The sequence below is a fragment of the Petromyzon marinus genome, chromosome 14, assembly GCF_048934315.1.
Source record: "Petromyzon marinus isolate PM22_M1 ecotype Great Lakes invasive population chromosome 14, UKy_Petmar_22M1.pri1.0, whole genome shotgun sequence".
Lineage (NCBI taxonomy): Eukaryota > Metazoa > Chordata > Hyperoartia > Petromyzontiformes > Petromyzontidae > Petromyzon > Petromyzon marinus.
This window is the reverse complement of record NC_133680.1, coordinates 14,293,908-14,312,441: the sequence shown is the minus strand read 5'-3', so window position 1 is coordinate 14,312,441 and position 18,534 is coordinate 14,293,908. Positions and strand designations below refer to the sequence as shown.

Below are 18,534 nucleotides of genomic sequence, written 5' to 3'. Positions count from 1 at the left end.
TCTGCTGATATCTTGTTGTGTGCCGAGTGAGTGCTGTGCTCATATCTTGTTGTCTGCTTGGTGACACAGCGAGCTGGAGGAGGCGCTGCTTGTGCTGCCCTTCTCCTATGTCCCGGAGCTCCTCGCCCTCTTCCTCCTCTTCCTGCGCCAAGGCCGAGCCGTGGAGCTCATTTGCCGAGCTCTCTTCTTCCTCCTCAGGTAGAGGCCTGTACTCACTGTCATTCCCTGTTTAGTTTGGATTATACATCTGATATCCAATCAGCAATGCTCAGCGACGGTGCAAATGATTGTTGCTGTGTTCTGCCTGGGACGCTGCGCCGGTATAGTGCTCTTAAAATTGCACCGGGATCCAGATTTCTGGCTATCATTTGCATCCGATTCGTTGAAACCAATTGTAAAACGGGCCTTCCATCGGTCAACAATGAGCACCTGATGCAACGTGGTTGAGATCGGCACTGGTGAAACAAAGGTAGGTGGGCAGGCGAAGTGCCGGTAACGTCACGTCTTTTTACCCAGGAAAAGCCAGCCTGGGACCGAAGACTCTTTCAAGAGGGTCCCACCACATTGAGATGTTTGACCAACACCAGTTAAATTGTATGTGTTTAGCTCTAGGTGAAACCCAAGAACCCAGAGGAAACCCATGCAGAACAGAGGGAGAACATACAAACTGCGCACAGTGGAGGTGGCGTGTGGTGTGTGTTAACAGGGGCTCGCTAGCAGCTCACTCCAAGTAAAACTGGTGCCGTGTGTGTGTTTTGTTCTGGCAGGATCCATCACGGACAGATCACCAGCAATGGGATGCTCCTCGAGGTCATCTCGGAGCTGAGGGAGAGCTCGCTGCTCAGGGTCAGGGAGATGAGGGTGAGTCTGTGCTCGTGCGGGGTCACGCGCAGCAGCCCACTCGCTCCGATTAGCACCGTTGGCTATGTACGGTGCGAAAGTGGTTCAACATGTGCATACAAGTAGTCCCTCGGTTAACAGTGACAGTGGTTAACGGTTTTTCGGTTAATGTTTCGCCTCCCAAAGGACGCCATGGTTTCGACTAACGTTCACATGTTGACTAACGGTACGTATACATTATGCACATGGGTGCCAATTTTGGCCAATCCGAGTGCTCATAAGTGGGCTGAGCCATGCCTCAGCCAATCAGCAACGCCAATCTATGAGCGTTTAGCCCTTGACTGGCTTTGGAGCCAGCACTTCTGAACCTCCAGAGGTGTTTAAATGTTGTAAACAATGTTTTTAGGGTAAAAAAGGTCAACTATCGATCGTCTTGGAACGGATTAATGCTTTTAACATGTAATTCCTATATTTGATTAACATTTCTTTCTGTTAACATTAGTTTTTGTGGAATGGATTAAAATAGTTAATGGAGGGACTACTGTTCGAACACACACATACACCGCTGTTTAAACTAAGACGCAGGCCAAAAAACAAACAGAGCTGATCGCAGCTGTCCGATGCACTTATTCTGTTGGTAACGCGTGTTGATGTCCGATGTTTTGGTCCACGTGCCGGGAGCTTCTTTAAACGACGGACAAAATGCCGAGCGTCACGCAGTACGACTCGAAAGCACATCGGAGAGCAATACAGGACAACTCTGAATACGCAGGGGGCCGTATCGCTCACCTCAACGGGAAGGACACTTAAAACTTGACAATATGACTCGACAACCTTTGATTTGAAAGGCTCCAAGCACGCGGAGAAATACGTCAAATATCGAGGCAAACGCCAAGTGGTACAACTTGAAAACGCATCAGGGAGAGAGCTGGTCGACACAACTGCGAAAATCTGCATGGTAGGGCTGAACGACGGCGCCACGGTGGCGAGATGTTAACTCCCTTGCCTGGTATACAGCAGGTCATGGGTTCGTTCTCCCCGTGGTTGTGTGGATTTTTCTCCGGGTCCTCCAGTTTTTCCCCCCACATTTTTAATAAACGTGTGTTAAAGTATTTGGCTTTTATATATTGCCAAACGTTAAGCCACTTAATTGAGACCTCTACACAAGTGTGTGTAGATCAGAGCCGCTACTAGACATCTGTGAAAGAGCTCTATAGCGCATCGGATTCCTCCAGTATAAATAAATATTCAGATTCTGGCTTCAGCGATTGGTAAACGTGATCCAAGTCGTTTTACCATGCCAGTCCTCGCCGCTCACTGGGCATTAACGAATCGACCTTTCCTCCTGTTCCCGTGCACCCCCCGTAGGACTTGGTGGGGTTCAACATGGCCGCACTGCAACTACTGCACAGGGAGATCGAGGCGAAGCAAGAGGTGGCCCTGTTTGTCGACGCGACACAGAAGATGAAGGACAAGAAGCGCAAGCGCAAGGTGCGGGAGAAGCAGCGTGCGGTGCTGGCGCTCGCCCTGTAAAGGGAGGAGACGTGCTGTCGGTCCTGCCACGAGCGCCATGAGCTCTCGCCCACGGCCCTTGACCAGGTTAAGCGTTTCCCACAAACGTTTAAACCAACAACATAACCAGATCTTGTTTAGTTGATTATGAACGTGACATTTATTACCGCGGTTGAAATCTACTGCGAAAAAAAAAGACTAATTGCACCTCATATCCTGGCTACAGGCCTGTGAATACTTCCGTTTAAAGTCTGCTTTGCACACTATAATCCATAGACCACATGGAGACTCATGGTAGAGAGGCAGCTGATTCCAGCGTGGCTGTGAGACGTCATGAGTTGGGGTAAAGCAGTGCACCTCACATGGCTCTGACTGTTGCCCTCTTTTCTCCGTAAGGAAGGTTCAAACGTTTTTCCTTTGGTCCGTGATAGAGCCTAAGTATCTACAGAACAACAGCTGTTTTGATTTGCATCTTTAACATAAGTAAGTAACGTTGTGTTTGCATAGCAGTGAACTAAGTAAGCTATGATTGTAACGTCAGTACATTGTTGCATTATATGTCTGCGAAATGTATGTATGTTTAACTTCTTTTGCACCGTACATAGCCAACCGTGCTAATCAGAGGTGGTCATGTTAGTCACAATATTCGATGTGTTGGAATTACCTCTTGTCATGACATACAGATAATCATAAGAACTGACCTCCCAACAGTCGGGACACTTGTGTTAGAATAACCTTTGCTAATGTTGAACAGTCATGAGATTGCGTTCCCTAATGATGGGTACAAAGTCTTACTAGCATCTGAGATAGCAATGTTTCAGTGGAATAAAGTTTTGACCTTTTTAGATCATGCTGTGGTTTTATTTGTTCTTCCATTTCTTTGTCGACAGTCGTTATTCAGACAAAGGTTTGTTTCTCGATAGCCAGATTACATCTACTCGGATTTTTTTACAAGTGCACACTTATAATAGTGGCATATTTGGATACAAGTTGAATAAAAACCCACAAGACGATGCATTTGAGTCTCACGGCATGCGGTCTTGACACACATCTGGTGAACTTTCATATTGAGACCATCGGAGATCAAACGCTTTGGTGTACATCTCAGAGGTAACCTTTATAAGAATAATTGCAGGAATTATATTTGATTATTGGCAGACCATTCTGGCAGACCATTGCGATCTCTTTCATATTTTCATAGCCGTTACCAAAATCTACGTATTAACCTATTGATGTAGAGGCAAGGCCACAGTAGCCTGGGACTCAGCCCCTCACACGTCACCTCCACACCCCATCCCCCCTGAATGATATTGTTCAGAAGAGCCACTCCATTTTGTATAGAAGTTTCCTGTGCCGAGTGGAGGACTGTCCACCCCGTCATGGTGACTGGAGCAAGAACCAGTCCACTAGACATCCGGTATTCCAGTGGCCCAGACAGTACCAATCCAGCTTCTTCATAGTGAGCGTTCCAACATTCCACGTGGCCAATCATAGTGGTTTTCTGCTGTTTCTGAAGGAAACCAGAGGAAGCTGGGAGAAGGGGGTGGTATAGTCTACAAGCTCTGCCAGTTTGGGTTTGGCCAGAACATCGTACGTCTGTTCCCCCAAGGGCTCCGGCACAATCTTATTTTGTTGTTTTAAGCATGGTTAAATTGGTAAAAGGTGATTTAATACAGGGGTTTCCAGCAGCTCCCACACATTACTTCAATTGCTCATTCCATGTGTCCATTTAATCATTCCTGCTTTTATTTTTTATTCATTTTATTCAAGCATTCAATCGTTTCTTCCTTCCAAACATAAATTTGCTTATCCATTAATGAATTCCTTAATCTCCAAGTTCGATATACTTATTCAGTTATTTCATGAATGCATGTCTTAATTTTATCAATACCCTTCATTCTTTGATTCTTTTATTCATGCATGTGTAATGTCGCTCTCAGAGACACCGTCTTGCCTTCTGTATATTTATTATAAATAAAATCCACTGACGAGTAACTATGAGTTACTATATACACTTGGGTAGTTAGACGACTATTCTGAGACAACATAGCTTCTAGTCTCAAGACGATTCCCCACACCAACAGCCCCCAGGTCCGGTTCGCGCTGGCTCTTATCCCTCGCCCGATCCAGCCACGCCCCTATTCTCGAATTCTCCTCTCCTCACCGCACCTGGCTCTGTCAATCTCCGCCCTTATTACACTTTCCCGCCATTGGATCCCGTGCTCCCCATCACGTGACCCTGTCAACGTTTGTCCCATCAATCATTAGCACGTCCATTAGTAACCATGGTCCCGGAGAACCATACTGTCCCTCTATCGCTCCGTACTGTCTTTACAGATGCATGCAGGAGAAGTGTAGATGGTGTGGTTTCTGGTTTGAGAAGTGTGGGTGGTGTGGTTGCTGGTTTGAGAAGTGTAGGTGGTGTGGTTGCTGGTTTGAGAAGTATAGGTGGTGTGGTTGCTGGTTTGAGAAGTGTGGTGTGGGTGGTGTGGTTGCCGGTTTGAGAGGTGTGGTTGCTGGTTTGAGAAGTGTAGGTGGTGTGGTTGTTGGTTTGAGAAGTGTAGGTGGTGAGGTTGCTGGTTTGAAAAGTATAGGTGGTGTGGTTGCTGGTTTGAGAAGTGTAGGTGGTGTGGTTGCCGGTTTGAGAAGTTGGTTGGTGTGGTTGTTGGTTTGAGAAATGTGGTGTAGGTGGTGTGGTTTCTGTGGTTGCCGGTTTGAGAGGTGTGGTTGCTGGTTTGAGAAGTGTAGATAGTGTGGTTGCTGGTTTGAGAAGTGTAGGTGGTGAGGTTGCTGGCTTGAGAAGTGTATGTGGTGTGGTTGCTCGATTGAGAAGTGTGGGTGGTGTGCTTGCCGGATTGAGAAGTGTGGTTGATTTGAAAAGTGTAGGTGGTGTGGTTACTTGTTTGAGAAGTGTGGGTGGTGTGGTTGCTGGTTTGAGAAGTGTAGGTAGTGTGGTTGCTCGTTTGCGAAGTGCGGGTGCTGTGGTTACTGGTTTGAGAAGTGTAGGTGGTGTGGTTGCTGGTTTGAGAAGTGTGGGTGGTGTGGTTGCCGGTTTGAAAAGTGTAGGTGGTGTGGTTGCCAGTTTGAGAAGTGTGGTTGATTTGGAAATTGTAGGTGGTGTGGTTACTGGTTTGAGAGGTGTAGGTAGTGTGGTTCGTGGTTTGAGAAGTGCAGGTGGTGTGGTTGCGAATACGAACTACATTTATCAATTTAACACGTAGGCTTTCGCGACCAATATCCATAATAGAGGTTACCTTAAAATTAAACGAGACCTAACCAGCACCTTGGAACGTAAAATAACGGCAATCATTGCCAAGTCATCAATTCCCAAGGAATAACAATACATGATCAAACCAAGGGCATCAAAACCACCAAGACTTTATGGGCTACCAAAAATTCACAAACCTGATGTCCCATTAAGACCCATAGATAGTACAATAGGCTCTGCAACGTACAAATTAGCACAATATGTAACGGAACAAATACAGCCCTACATCGGTAGGACCTCATCGTTCATCAAAAACTCTGAACATCTCATACATATAATTAAAGATATTAAGCTTAACCCTAATGATATTCTCGTAAGTTTTTGTGACCTCTGTTCACGAGGGTTCTGGTCAACGAGTCAATTAAATTACTCGTTACTCTGGTAACGAACAAAGGTTTAGCCAAAGATATCCCAAGACGAGCTGAACATTGTCTAAAGAACACTTACTTATTGTGGCAAGGTGACTTCTATAAACAAAAGGAAGGAGCAGCAATGGGCTCCCCTTTGTCTCCTGTGATAGCGAATTTGTACATTGAAGATTTTGAAACAAAAGCAATAGCTTCAAGCACACTAAAACCATCTGCTTGGTTTAGATATGTGGATGACACATTAGTGGTCTGGCCACACGGCTAAGATACACATTTCTAAATAATCTCAACTCGCAAAACCCATCCATCCACTTCACCATGGAAGTCGAAGCTGACAGAAGTATACCATTTCTGGATATTCTGCTCGAACGGTGTAGAAATGGTAAAATAACACAGTCTTTACCGAAATAAAACGCATACTGACGCCTATCTGAATGCAGTCACACCATCACGCCGCACAGAAATCTTCTCTTATCAAGACGCTCATTCATCGAGCAAACAAAGTGTCAGATGGTGACAGTCTGAGAAGTGAAATTCAACATGTTAAAGAAGCGCTGCAAATGAACGGTTACAATGATGCACAAATCAACATGGCATTGAATACTAAAACCAAATCAAATAAGAGCATTGAAACTGCCCAAGTAATTAAAACGATCAAAATACCGTACATTGCTGGAGTAAATTATAAACTAGCCAGATATTTTGAAAAATAAAACATCCGAGTCAGATTTGGCATGGTACATAAAATACAGAAATTAATATTTGTAACAAGAGATGTATTACCGAAGCTATCAACAGAAGGTGTGTACAGGATTAACTGCAAGTGTGGTAAACATTATGTTGGGCAAACAGGACGAATGATCAGCACTTGCCCCAAACAGTCTGTTCAGGCTACACGGGGGATCTTTGTCTTTGGTGGGAGAGGGCGAGAGGGAGGCGCCCCGCCCCGCCCTCGCCTCACCTGGCCGCGTCGCGGTGACGTCACGCGGAACAGGTGAGCGGCGACGACCGCGCGCGGAACGGGGAGCACGACCATTGAACAACAACAACAGCAGCGACTACAACAACAACGTCAACACCAACAGCGACTACAACAACAGCACAAGCAGCAGCAGCAGCTTGGCCAGGTGCGTACAGTGGTTCCCGGGCCGACAGCAGCCACTCACGCACTCTCATAATCATGACCATTGTACAGACTGGGTCCAGATGTCTTGTGACTCCCCCCCCCCACCCCCAAATAATTATGTGGAAAACTTTATTTTTTGTTAGTAAGGTTTTATTTGAAAACGAATGTGCAAAGGAGAGAAACAATCTTATGGGTCAATTTATTGAGGGTCACGAGACCTCTGCTACCTAGACTGTCGTCCAACCTGCAGCCCTTCCTCAATCCACTGCTGGATGGCGGCCTTCCCCCAACGCCGCGTCGTGAGGATTGTTTGACCATACTTCACCACGCCTGTCAGCGCGGGTCGGTGAAAGGGGAGGGGGGCTATTCCCCCTCCACCTCGCCCTCTTTCCCCCAGGACGCCGCTGATGTGGCCGGGAATAGAACTCGGGTGACCAAGTTCATGGCGCAGCGAAGCACTGCGCCACCTCCACCACGGCTCCTCCCTAAGAGCCCCCCCCCCCCCCCAAGAGGTCAATGGTGACCCGCGCCAATTGTTGGCTCCTCGCCCTTCTCCGTTACTGCTCGCTCACAGTGCCGCACCGCGGTGGCAAATGCGCCGGTTCGTGACGGGCCCTGAAGTTGTCCCAGTCGCGAGTCTCCGGGCGCGCCACGGTGGCTCGGAGATGTTAACAACCTTGCCTGGTATACAGGAGGTTGTGGGTTCGATCCCGACCCTGACGCCTGCTGTATATTTTGGAGTTTGCATGTCTCTCTCTCATCATCATCACGGTGGCTAGGAGATGTTAACAACCTCGTCTGGTCTACAGGAGGTTGTGGGTTCGATTCCGACCCTGACGCCTGCTGTATATTTTGGAGTTTGCATGGCTCTCTTCACCGTTGTCTCGTGAATTTTCTCCTCGTCCTCTGTTTTCTCTCTCCACATTTAGAAACACAGGTTTAGAGTCTTTGGCTGCTATAATGTTACCACGTGATAAGCCACTTAATTGGGTGCTCATTTGTGGTCAGGTCGCTTCTTACCAGCTAAGTGGGCCTTACCTGTTAAAATAAAAAGATTAGTTTTACTAATCGATAAGCAATTCTGGGTACCAGTGGCGGAGACGGCATCTGTGCAGAGCAAGAAGCACACGGTCACAAGAAGTCGCTTTAAACGTTGAGCGGACGTGCGGTGCGAGTGGCTCACACCCCGCGGTTAAAATCCACATCCATTAACCAGAGCAGCCACCGTAACCACCACCCACGGTCATCATCAACAACCACCACCACCATCATGGAGCATCTTTACCGCTCCTATTATCAATCATTCTTACTGTCCACGGAACCTGTTTTTGTCAGAATCAAGATGATGAGAAAGAACACATGGTTTTTACCTTTTCCGGGTAAGAATACAGAGGAAGTGTTACTACGTTCAAACACCAAATACACACCCATTATTAGAAGGCATCGTCAAAGTATGGATTAACCACACCAACAGGCGAACAGAGCAAATACAATTTCAGATATCAAAGCAAATATCAAAGCAGTAATAGCTCGGGTCGAGGAGTTAAATCTACATGAGCCTATCTTGAGTTATAGCTTTCGTGACTGCAGGAATCCATACTCTTTGGTTATTTCGGTAAAGTCACGTAGGTAGAAGGAGCCTTTTTGCCAGTATCGGGGTCTTTCGATTAATGCTTTGATATTTGCATCGCCTTTGTGTGCTGTTCGCCTTTTGGCGTTGTTCTCTAGTCTAACACTGGTGAGACAAAGCGATGAAGAATGATGTTTCTGGTGTAGGCCAATCAGTTTCCAAAGACAATGCATATAGTCAGTGCCGGATTAATCTTGTTGCGGGGCCTGTAGCACGTGTTATAAAGGGGCCCTAAAAAAACACACGTAAATATTAAAACACAAACTTTTTACCTGCATACTAAAGTAATTGTATTTTTTTATTTGCTATACAGGCAGATAATACGACAAATCGCTAACCTTAAACACCCAGTCGTTCATAAAAGTTGAAGGCAGTATAGTAAATTAGTAATAGAGCAAGTGCAGAATCACTGAACCGGAATTGATTGCTTGAAAGCATTTAGCGCGGGTTCCTTGAAAGTGCGGGGCCCGTAGCATATCTACTTTTGCCACAAAGATAATCCGGCACTGCATATATTATCAGAGCATATTAGCATGTGTTGTCACAAGTATGTGTGGTTAATGCAGACATTATGCCTTGCAAAAGGTATATATTTGGTGATTGAACATCTTAACACCGATATTCTTAGTTTTTTCGGTAAAGTCACGTTGAAGGGAAACAACAAAATAATAAAATATATATAAAACAATAAAAAAAATTCTCACGACGTTTCGACCATAACTCAAACGGTCGTCTTCAGGTGTGTTGGTTTGCATAAATTTATTTTTAAACGGCGCATTTATTTATAAAAAAAACATTAGCGCCACGCGCAACGATTTGGCAGTTTATTTAGGACTAGTCCATCTATATTCTGAAAAGAGGAGGGGGGAGACGAAATGTTTTATAATGTATGCTGTCTGAAAGCCACTGTAAGCGTGAACAATCAATTAAGACCTGAAATGGTTTATCAAATCTTTCCAATGATTGCTAAGATAGAATCCATCTTCTCGGTTGAAATTGTCTCTGTGCTTGTATATGTGGATAGCCTCATGAACGAATCTCTCATGGAAGCCAGATGGCTTACAAAGAACCTCTGTCTTGGAAAAGTCAATGGCATGTGAGCCTACTGAATTAGAACAATGATCTGCTACGGCCGAGGTGTTGGTCCTACCGTGTTTAAGGTCTGCTTTGTGTTCACGAATGCGGTCCGAGACATGGCGTTTGGTTTCTCCAATGTAACTACCACAGAGGCAACTTAGTTTGTAGACACCAGGGTATTGTATGTCCGGAATCACATCTTTTACAGACGGAACCAGATCACGGATTTTATGTAATGTGTTGAAACGGACCTGGATTTTGTGTTTATTCAAGATTTTGGAGATCTTTTTTGTGATCCCCGCAATGTAGGGTAAAGTGATGGTTTTGAAAGGCTCCTCAAGAGGGTTCTTCTTCATGGTTTGAGTGATAGCTTTGCGGATTGTATAGTCGGAGTAACCATTAGCCCTAAGAGCTTGGTGTACGTGCTTGAGTTCACTGCTTATGTGTTCCTGGTCGGATATGCACCACCATCCATCACAGAAGAATTCTCTCATCAAGACTCTGTATCATATAGCCCAATGCATATCCGACCAGGAACACATAAGCAGTGAACTCAAGCACGTACACCAAGCTCTTAGGGCTAATGGTTACTCCGACTATACAATCCGCAAAGCTATCACTCAAACCATGAAGAAGAACCCTCTTGAGGAGCCTTTCAAAACCATCACTTTACCCTACATTGCGGGGATCACAAAAAAGATCTCCAAAATCTTGAATAAACACAAAATCCAGGTCCGTTTCAACACATTACATAAAATCCGTGATCTGGTTCCGTCTGTAAAAGATGTGATTCCGGACATACAATACCCTGGTGTCTACAAACTAAGTTGCCTCTGTGGTAGTAGTTACATTGGAGAAACCAAACGCCATGTCTCGGACCGCATTCGTGAACACAAAGCAGACCTTAAACACGGTAGGACCAACACCTCGGCCGTAGCAGATCATTGTTCTAATTCAGTAGGCTCACATGCCATTGACTTTTCCAAGACAGAGGTTCTTTGTAAGCCATCTGGCTTCCATGAGAGATTCGTTCATGAGGCTATCCACATATACAAGCACAGAGACAATTTCAACCGAGAAGATGGATTCTATCTTAGCAATCATTGGAAAGATTTGATAAACCATTTCAGGTCTTAATTGATTGTTCACGCTTACAGTGGCTTTCAGACAGCATACATTATAAAACATTTCGTCTCCCCCCTCCTCTTTTCAGAATATAGATGGACTAGTCCTAAATAAACTGCCAAATCGTTGCGCGTGCTGCTAACGTTTTTTTTATAAATAAATAAATACGCCATTTAAAAATAAATTTATGCAAACCAACACACCTGAAGACGACCGTTTGAGTTATGGTCGAAACGTCGTGAGAATTTTTTTATTGTTTTATATATATTTTATTATTTTGTTGTTTCCCTTCAACGTGACTTTACCGAAAAAACTAAGAATATGAATTACTGCAGTCACGAAAGCTTTAAATCAAAATCTTAACACCTGTTTTAGTGCCAGAAAGGGTAAAATCTATTCTTAGTTTTGATCATTTTGGAAACTGGCAAAAACCCCCCTTAGATGACTGCTCAACCCGAGCTATAAGTGTTTTGATACTTGCATAGTCTTTGTACTATCTTGATTTGAAGCTTTCGTGACTGCAGGAAGCCATACTTTTTGGTTCTTTCGGTAAAGTCACGTAGGTACAAAAATAAAAAAAATATATCACGACGTTTCGATCGCAACACAAGCGGTCGTCCTCAGGCAGAAAAGATAATCCAGCAGTGGAACTGCTGAACCAGCGAGAGAGCAGCTACAACAAGGAGGTTATATATGTGGCGATGGGCAAGCAAGCGGGGTCTGAGCTGGAAAGGAATTCCATCCCCGGATGCAAGCACGTCAGTTGTGTTAATGGAGGAGATTATGGAGAGAGATATTAGGGAGAGAGATTAGCATGAAATGAGCTTCCGTCACCGTAAAAGGTATCGTCCCCGCATACAGCAGTGTTAATGGGAGATTAGCACGATGTTGATGGGAGAAATTAGGCAGAGAGATGAGGGGGATTAGCAAGTTAATGTCATGTCTATGTGCAACACAAGCTGCAGCGCTGCCAACTGCGCTGTGAGGCAAGCGCGTCGACGAAAGAGAACCAGTGACACAAAGCCCATCACTCATCAGATATCAGGTTCTGATATCAGGTTCTGATATCTGATAACATCTGGGGAATTTGATGAGATGTTGTCATCATCAATAACAGGGCGCTCAAGATGTTAACTACCTCGCAAGGTATGCAGGCGTTCGTGGGTTCGATCATGACCTGGACTCTTGCTGTATATTTGGAGTTTGCATGTCTCTCTCCCAGTATTTAGATGCTACAAATTTCCACGTGATAAGCAACTTGAGCTATCATTCGTGGCCATATCGCTTATGAAAAAGAGCTGTATAGCTCAGTGGGCCTTACCTGACTTAAAAAAAATGTTTAAAATAGTTCAGGTGCTAGGGTGGTACAGTGGTACCATTTGTGTCTCAGCAAGGAGGCCCTAGGTTTGATTCCCCATTAGGAGACCTTTCTGTGTGGAGTATATATATTCTCCCCCTATGCTGCATGGGTTTCTTCCGGTTTCTTGGGTTTTCTCCCAAACCTGAAGACGTATGTATGTTGAACTTCTTTCGCGCTGTGCTTAGCCAGCCACGCTAATCAGAGGTGAGGGGGAAGGACAACAGACTATACGAATAAAACAGCCCTAAATACATTTGTTTTTAATTTATACTTGAAAGTGCTCTGTTCCAGTGGGCTTCGATTGTCAGAAGGAAGAGTGTTCCTGACAGTTGCAATGGCACAGCTAAATGCATACCATGCCATGACTGTCTACATTCGGCGGGTGGTTAAATAGGCCGCTGCGAGGATGACCGGAGTTAGTGCGGTCTCCTTGACGTAATCAGTAATTTATTTGTTGAGCAGCCCGGAGCAAATGCAACGTGATTGCACAAAAAAATTACGTGCACACAGCAGCAACATCTCCCCCTCCGGCGTTCAATTTAGCAGTGTGGCTTCCTTGGTTTGACAAGCATACTAAGTACTAATACAGCCTGTTCTCCTATAACGCGGTAGTTGCGTTGCTGAAGAACACCACATTATGGAAATATTGCATTTTAATAAATATGTAGTGAGTCCAACTGAGTCGCAGACGTTGTCTTGGGAGCAACACTATTTATTACATCAACTCAACACAACATAACGTAACCTAAACTCGGGTGTTGAACGCCCATCCCATCTAACCACGCTACGGTAGAACTAGACACGGTCCCGCTATCCCGGTCCGGCCCACGAGCTAGGTCCCGGACCGCGTGGCTAGAGACTTCTTCAACCCGGCTTGGATCTTCATTCACCAACAGTCAAGAACCCCGAGCCCCATGCGGGGCCCCCGTTATATCGGCCCGGGCTGGGGCTGGCTCCGCCTCTCGCCCCACCCACCTTCTAGATATCTCGAGCTCTTTCCCGAAGGCTCCCGAGAGCTCCTCCATACCACATGACCACCCAGCGGCCCCCGTCTACCGGTGGCCCCCCTCCAATATCATCTGGTCACGTGTCGGCAGGTCAACCAGCGTATCATGCCCCAACGTAATCCTGGCTGGCTGACACTCTCTCTCGCTCCCTCACCGGAAGCTCGCACCGCACACTGTACGTGGTGCCTCTGCGCTAACCAGCGCTCACCCAAGCCCCGCTAGGGCTGGTACTACGCCCAGTAACCGGGCTGCACATAATGACAACACATTATCCGCCGTGGCCTCGCAAGGTCAGCACCACACAGTGACATTCACAGTCACTAAAAATATATAAAATAGGGTAAAGCACAGCCTGCGATAACACGTAAGCTGCATATACAGGCTGAACAAAGACTGAGGCACGTGGGCAGCATCTCAAAGCATCCAGCAGCATCCTGCCTTGTGTGATGCATCGCCGAGGCAGCCGTACAACCGCTTATCCCTACTCGTGCGACGTAGTTCTGTTTACTGAATCGCGGAATATTCAATTCATATCCGCTTTCTAAAAAATGTGTTCGCTAATACATTAATCGCATTATATATCTGATTCGTGTTATGAAAACACATCTAATAGGAGAACAGACTGTGTACTAATAATACCCCTCATCATCCACCACCACCACCGCTCAATGGTGCCCTTAACCTTTTCCACAGCCGTCCGTCACCATGCTGGAGCCGTCGTCAAGCGACGAGGAGTCGTCGGAGCTCTCAGACTTCGTGAGGGTCGACTTGGATGAGGCGGGGGATGCGGGCTGCTCGAGCGACTGCGCGTCACTGGGGGGCCCCGTCCGCTCGGCGAGCCCGGCCCCGAGCCGCCTTCCCCAGCTGCCCTCGGCGTCGGTGAGCCGCTCCAGCAGCCTGCGCTCCAGCAGCCCCAGCCCCTCGGTGAGCAGCAGCTGCTGCTTCCGCGACGACGGCGACGAGGACAGGAGGCGCCGCATGCAGCTCTATGTGTTCGTGTCACGTTGCGTGGCGTATCCCTTCAACGCCAAGCAGGTGACCGACATGGCCCGGCGCCAGCCCAAGGTGAGCCATGGTCGTCGGCTGCATGTCGCCCGTGTGCTAGGGGTCACCTGTGTCACGTGTGTCACCCGAGTGCTAGGTGTGACATGTGTAGTGTTTTTATTTCACGCGGACAACTTCTTTTTTTTCTCCTGTGTCACTTTTTATTGAACAGAACTCCTCACGTTCGACACCCCATAGATCGCTCCGCTCGCTCCGCTCCCCCTCTCTCTCTCAGCCTCTCCACTGCTTGCCTTCTCTCTCTCTCTCACTCTCCTAGCTTCTCCACTGCTAGCCTGTTCTCTCTCTCACTCTCCTAGCCTCTCCACTGCTAGCCTGTCTGCCACACTCCGCTCAATTCGCTCTCTCTGCTGCTGGCCTACCACTACACACTCTGATAGCTTCCCACCGTACACTCTGCTAGCCTCTCCACTGCTAGCCTCTCACTATATCTTCTGCTCGCTTCTCTACTGCTAACCTACCGCTATATACTCTGCTAGCTCCTCCACTGATAGCCTTACACTATTTTCCCTGCTAGCTTCTCCACTGCAAGTCTTCCGCTATATACTCTGCTAGCTTCTCCACTGCTAGCTATACTCTCTGCTAGCTTCTCTACTGCTAGCCTTCTCACACTTAGGATTCCACTCGCTTCTCTACTGCTAGCTTCGCACGCTACACATAGGATTCCACTAACTTCTCTACTGCTAGCTTCGCATGCTCACACTTAGGATTCCGCTAGCTTCTCTACTGCTAACCTTTCTACCCTCGCCTCTCCAACCTCGCCCTTGCCTCCAGTGGGGGTCTAGCCATCACCGCTGGAGAGGGCGAGGTGTGGAGAGCGGAGCCTGGGACTTCTCTTGTCTTTCCTCTTGTCTTCACTCCGATCAACTCAACCCCTCTCTCTCACGCTCCCGTATATATCCCCTTCCTCATTAACTCCTCATGAATTAAGCTGGTGACCTTCCGTCGCCTCACGCCCGTAGCTTCCGCCGTTATCGCCTCAATTCCCATCAACCTGGCGCCTGTTCCGCGCCTGCATTTACAGCCAGCCATCACTGCATGCATCTTAATTAGCCGTCTCCTCTCCATTACTCCCTTTCGCCGTAACCTGGTCATCCCGATGCGACCTCACTTGTCCGTAACTCGCACATGCGTGCACTCCACGCGCGTTATTCCACTACACATGTATGACAGGTGTCACCAGTGTGACAGGTGACACCTGCGTTGTGGATGCCACTTGTGTCCCAGGGCATTCTCGGTTGTCCGAGGCTGTGGCCCTTCAATGGGTCCCAGGCTATCCCAAGTAAGCCTAGAAAAACGATGGGGGATGACTACCATATGTTGAGATGACTTCCTGTGATGTGTTTTCTGTTGGGATTTGGTGGTTTCCAGTTCAGAAGAATATTCTAGAGATTGTGGTCTATGTCCTTTGCTGGACAAAAAGTGGTCAGCCCTAAATTGCTGCAGAACATTGCATGGCAGATGCCGTCACCTCCTTCATCGATGGCAATTGAAGAACAGTCCCCACAGTGACTGCTGCGGTTACAACTAGAACCAGACCATCAATAACATAATCTGGCACTGCCCGCACCGCCGATTTGCCATCAATATCACCGGCAATCCCCCAAGCCTCCGCAGACCCGCAGTATACACACATCATGTTGGATATTTCACCGTGCCATACAAAGTAGAATTAAATGATTTTTTTTTCTACTCCTGTGGCCACCAAATTGAAAAATTGTCAATATGTGTACACACCCTATAGCAGTAAGTTAACAAAAATATATACTACCCCTGGAACAGAAATATAATCCTCGTGCTCAATGTGCTAGTTGGCGGCTTTCAGTAAATTCATAGAGGCTGTTTTCATTCACGTTATGGACAGAGCTGTCAAGTGTTAAACGCATTTAGTGTGAGACTCATGTTCGGTTCTCAATGTTGTGACCTGTGTCTAGATACTTTGTATATTTTGTAAAAGCATAGTCTGAAATTGCAGTGGCAGCACCGTACACTCCTTCCATTCCACCCGTGACGCAGTCCAAACGGGGAGTCAGGGTGTGTGGGAATCGGGTGGCCGTGACCTCTGGAGGGATTTCGAGTCGATGATGGGACCAACTTCCTCGCTGCTTTTGTGTATCGACCCGTGTGTGTTCCCGCAGTTACACCCCCATCTGGTGCACCTGCTCGTGGGTCGGAAATCCGCCACCAAATTATTGCATTTCAATCTTCCCACAGTGAGGTCCGTTACAAATGGGTCTATTTCCTGTATTCTTGAAATGCATTAATCTCGATCAAGTGTACATGAACTGCTTTGGAAGAGTAGAGGACAATGTCAGCTTTTAGCGATGGGCAATACAGAGAGAAGCAACGTCTCTGTTACTGCTTTGATGTCACAATTGTACTTGAACAAAATAATGACTAAAATACAGAAGCTTCCTATCTCAAGAGTGTAATGCATTGCAGAAGTCGGTGGTCACTGCATGGCATCTAAAGGAGCATAGCAAGCAAGCGTTGTGGACGTCATTGGGAAGTGGAGGTTTGCAATTGATGGGCGATATGAGCAGAATGGGGTGAAGCAGGCTACTGAGATAAGGGCAGGACATGAAGCCCAATAGTGGGATACTGTTAGGATAGACCTGGGAGGTACAGTGCAGTCAGTGCAGCAGTTGCTTGGCCTTGCACAGTGAAGGAAATAATGGTCTGAGTGTGGTAGTATCATTGGCTCTGGCCATGATGATAACATCTTGACCTTGTTATATGAGAGCCTTCCCACTGCTCCTTCGCACTCAAACGCTTCCACACGTTGCACAGCGGGTTCACCAGCGTGGGAAGCCCTTCATTGCTTTATCCAATGGCTCTGCCTTTGTGAAATGGCTCAACAGAAGGCAAAGCCCATACCACACGTGTGTTTGTGTGTGTGTGTGAGTGAACCGAATTCGATTCCTGCTCACGGCCAACACCGGAGACAATTATCTGAACTGGTCCTGGGCCTTCCCGAGGTTGACTCAGCCTCAAATGAGTACCTGGTGGGTGCCTAAAAACATCGCCACTGGGGAGACAAAGGCGGCCGGGCGTGGTGTTGGCCACCCCCTCGTGTGCCGTACCGGCCTTCATTGGTGCTAGCTAACAGCGCTTACCTCAACAGTCTATTCAGGCTATACAGGGGGTCTTTGTCTTTGTGAGTGTAATGTAGCAGTTTGCGTGCTGTGCTATGAACCCACCGACCCGAATTCAATTCCCGCTCATGGCCAACACCAGTGTCGATTATCTTAACCAGTCCTGGGCGTCCCCAAGGTCGACTCAGCCTTAAATGAGTACCTGGTGTGGTGTGTAAAATCATCGCCACTGGGGAGACAAAGGTGGTCCGGCGTCGTGCTGGCCACTCACCCCCTCATGTACCGTTCCAGCCATCATCGGTGCTCACTAACAGCACTTGCCCCAATAGCCTGTTACAGGCTTTACAGGGGATCTTTGTCTTCGTATGTGTGTGTAAGACAGATTGAGGCCTGATTGTGATTCGTGGTGTCGCGGCAGAACTCTCGAGCCCGACTGTGAACCTGGAATCAGCTGCCATTCATAGAGTGAAATAGCGCCTCTCCCTTTCCTCCAGGCAAATTTAAAGCAAACATAGGTCATGAATAGCATGTAACGAGTTTTGCAGAAAGGTACCGCCCGTGGAACTTTACACAGAGGTGGAAATCGTCCTTCATGTATCAGCCCCATAGGCAAATGTGCTACAACCATTTATATGCAGTACATACCTATCAACCCCTTATCAGTGCCTACCTTATTACAGACTCATTCAGACCTTCTTGGTCACCTCATTCCCTTATACATCTCAATGTTCATCCTACAAAGCCCCATCACAAGGGAGAAACACAAATAAATATATTTTAAAAAATCCTGTATTGAAATGGATGTACAAGAATATGGGTAAACCGTATGGGTTGACAGGTGTGTCAATAGGGATAGGTTTTTATTATTACATTTGTGTATTATATCATGATGCATGCTATTTCAGTCACACCTGTGGATATGGCACACTCTGCACTTTATCTTGGAAATGTGAGGCAATGCACTCACTGGGGCTATCTCACCCTCAGACTTCACCAGATCGTGACTGATGAAGCATTTGTCAGAGTTCGCATGGCTGACTCCTGTGTAACAGTGTACTCATAAT

At 46.9% G+C, this 18,534-nt stretch overlaps 1 protein-coding gene and 1 pseudogene across 4 annotated transcripts in view; both read left to right on the top strand.

The window, feature by feature from the left end:
- Positions 1 to 3,197, top strand: part of WDR3 (WD repeat domain 3) — a 28,407-nt gene extending 25,210 nt beyond the window's left edge. For all 4 annotated transcript variants that reach the window (XM_032954004.2, XM_032954003.2, XM_076067122.1 and 1 more), the window contains exons 24-26: positions 70 to 198; positions 768 to 861; positions 2,209 to 3,197. In XM_032954004.2, coding sequence (XP_032809895.1) covers positions 70 to 198; positions 768 to 861; positions 2,209 to 2,373 — 388 coding nt within the window. In that variant the 3' untranslated portion in view covers positions 2,374 to 3,197. The remainder of the gene's footprint in view (positions 1 to 69; positions 199 to 767; positions 862 to 2,208) is intronic.
- A 3,601-nt stretch (positions 3,198 to 6,798) lies between these two features.
- LOC116942292 (calcium-dependent secretion activator 1-like) overlaps positions 6,799 to 18,534 on the top strand; it is an 82,323-nt pseudogene continuing 70,587 nt past the window's right edge.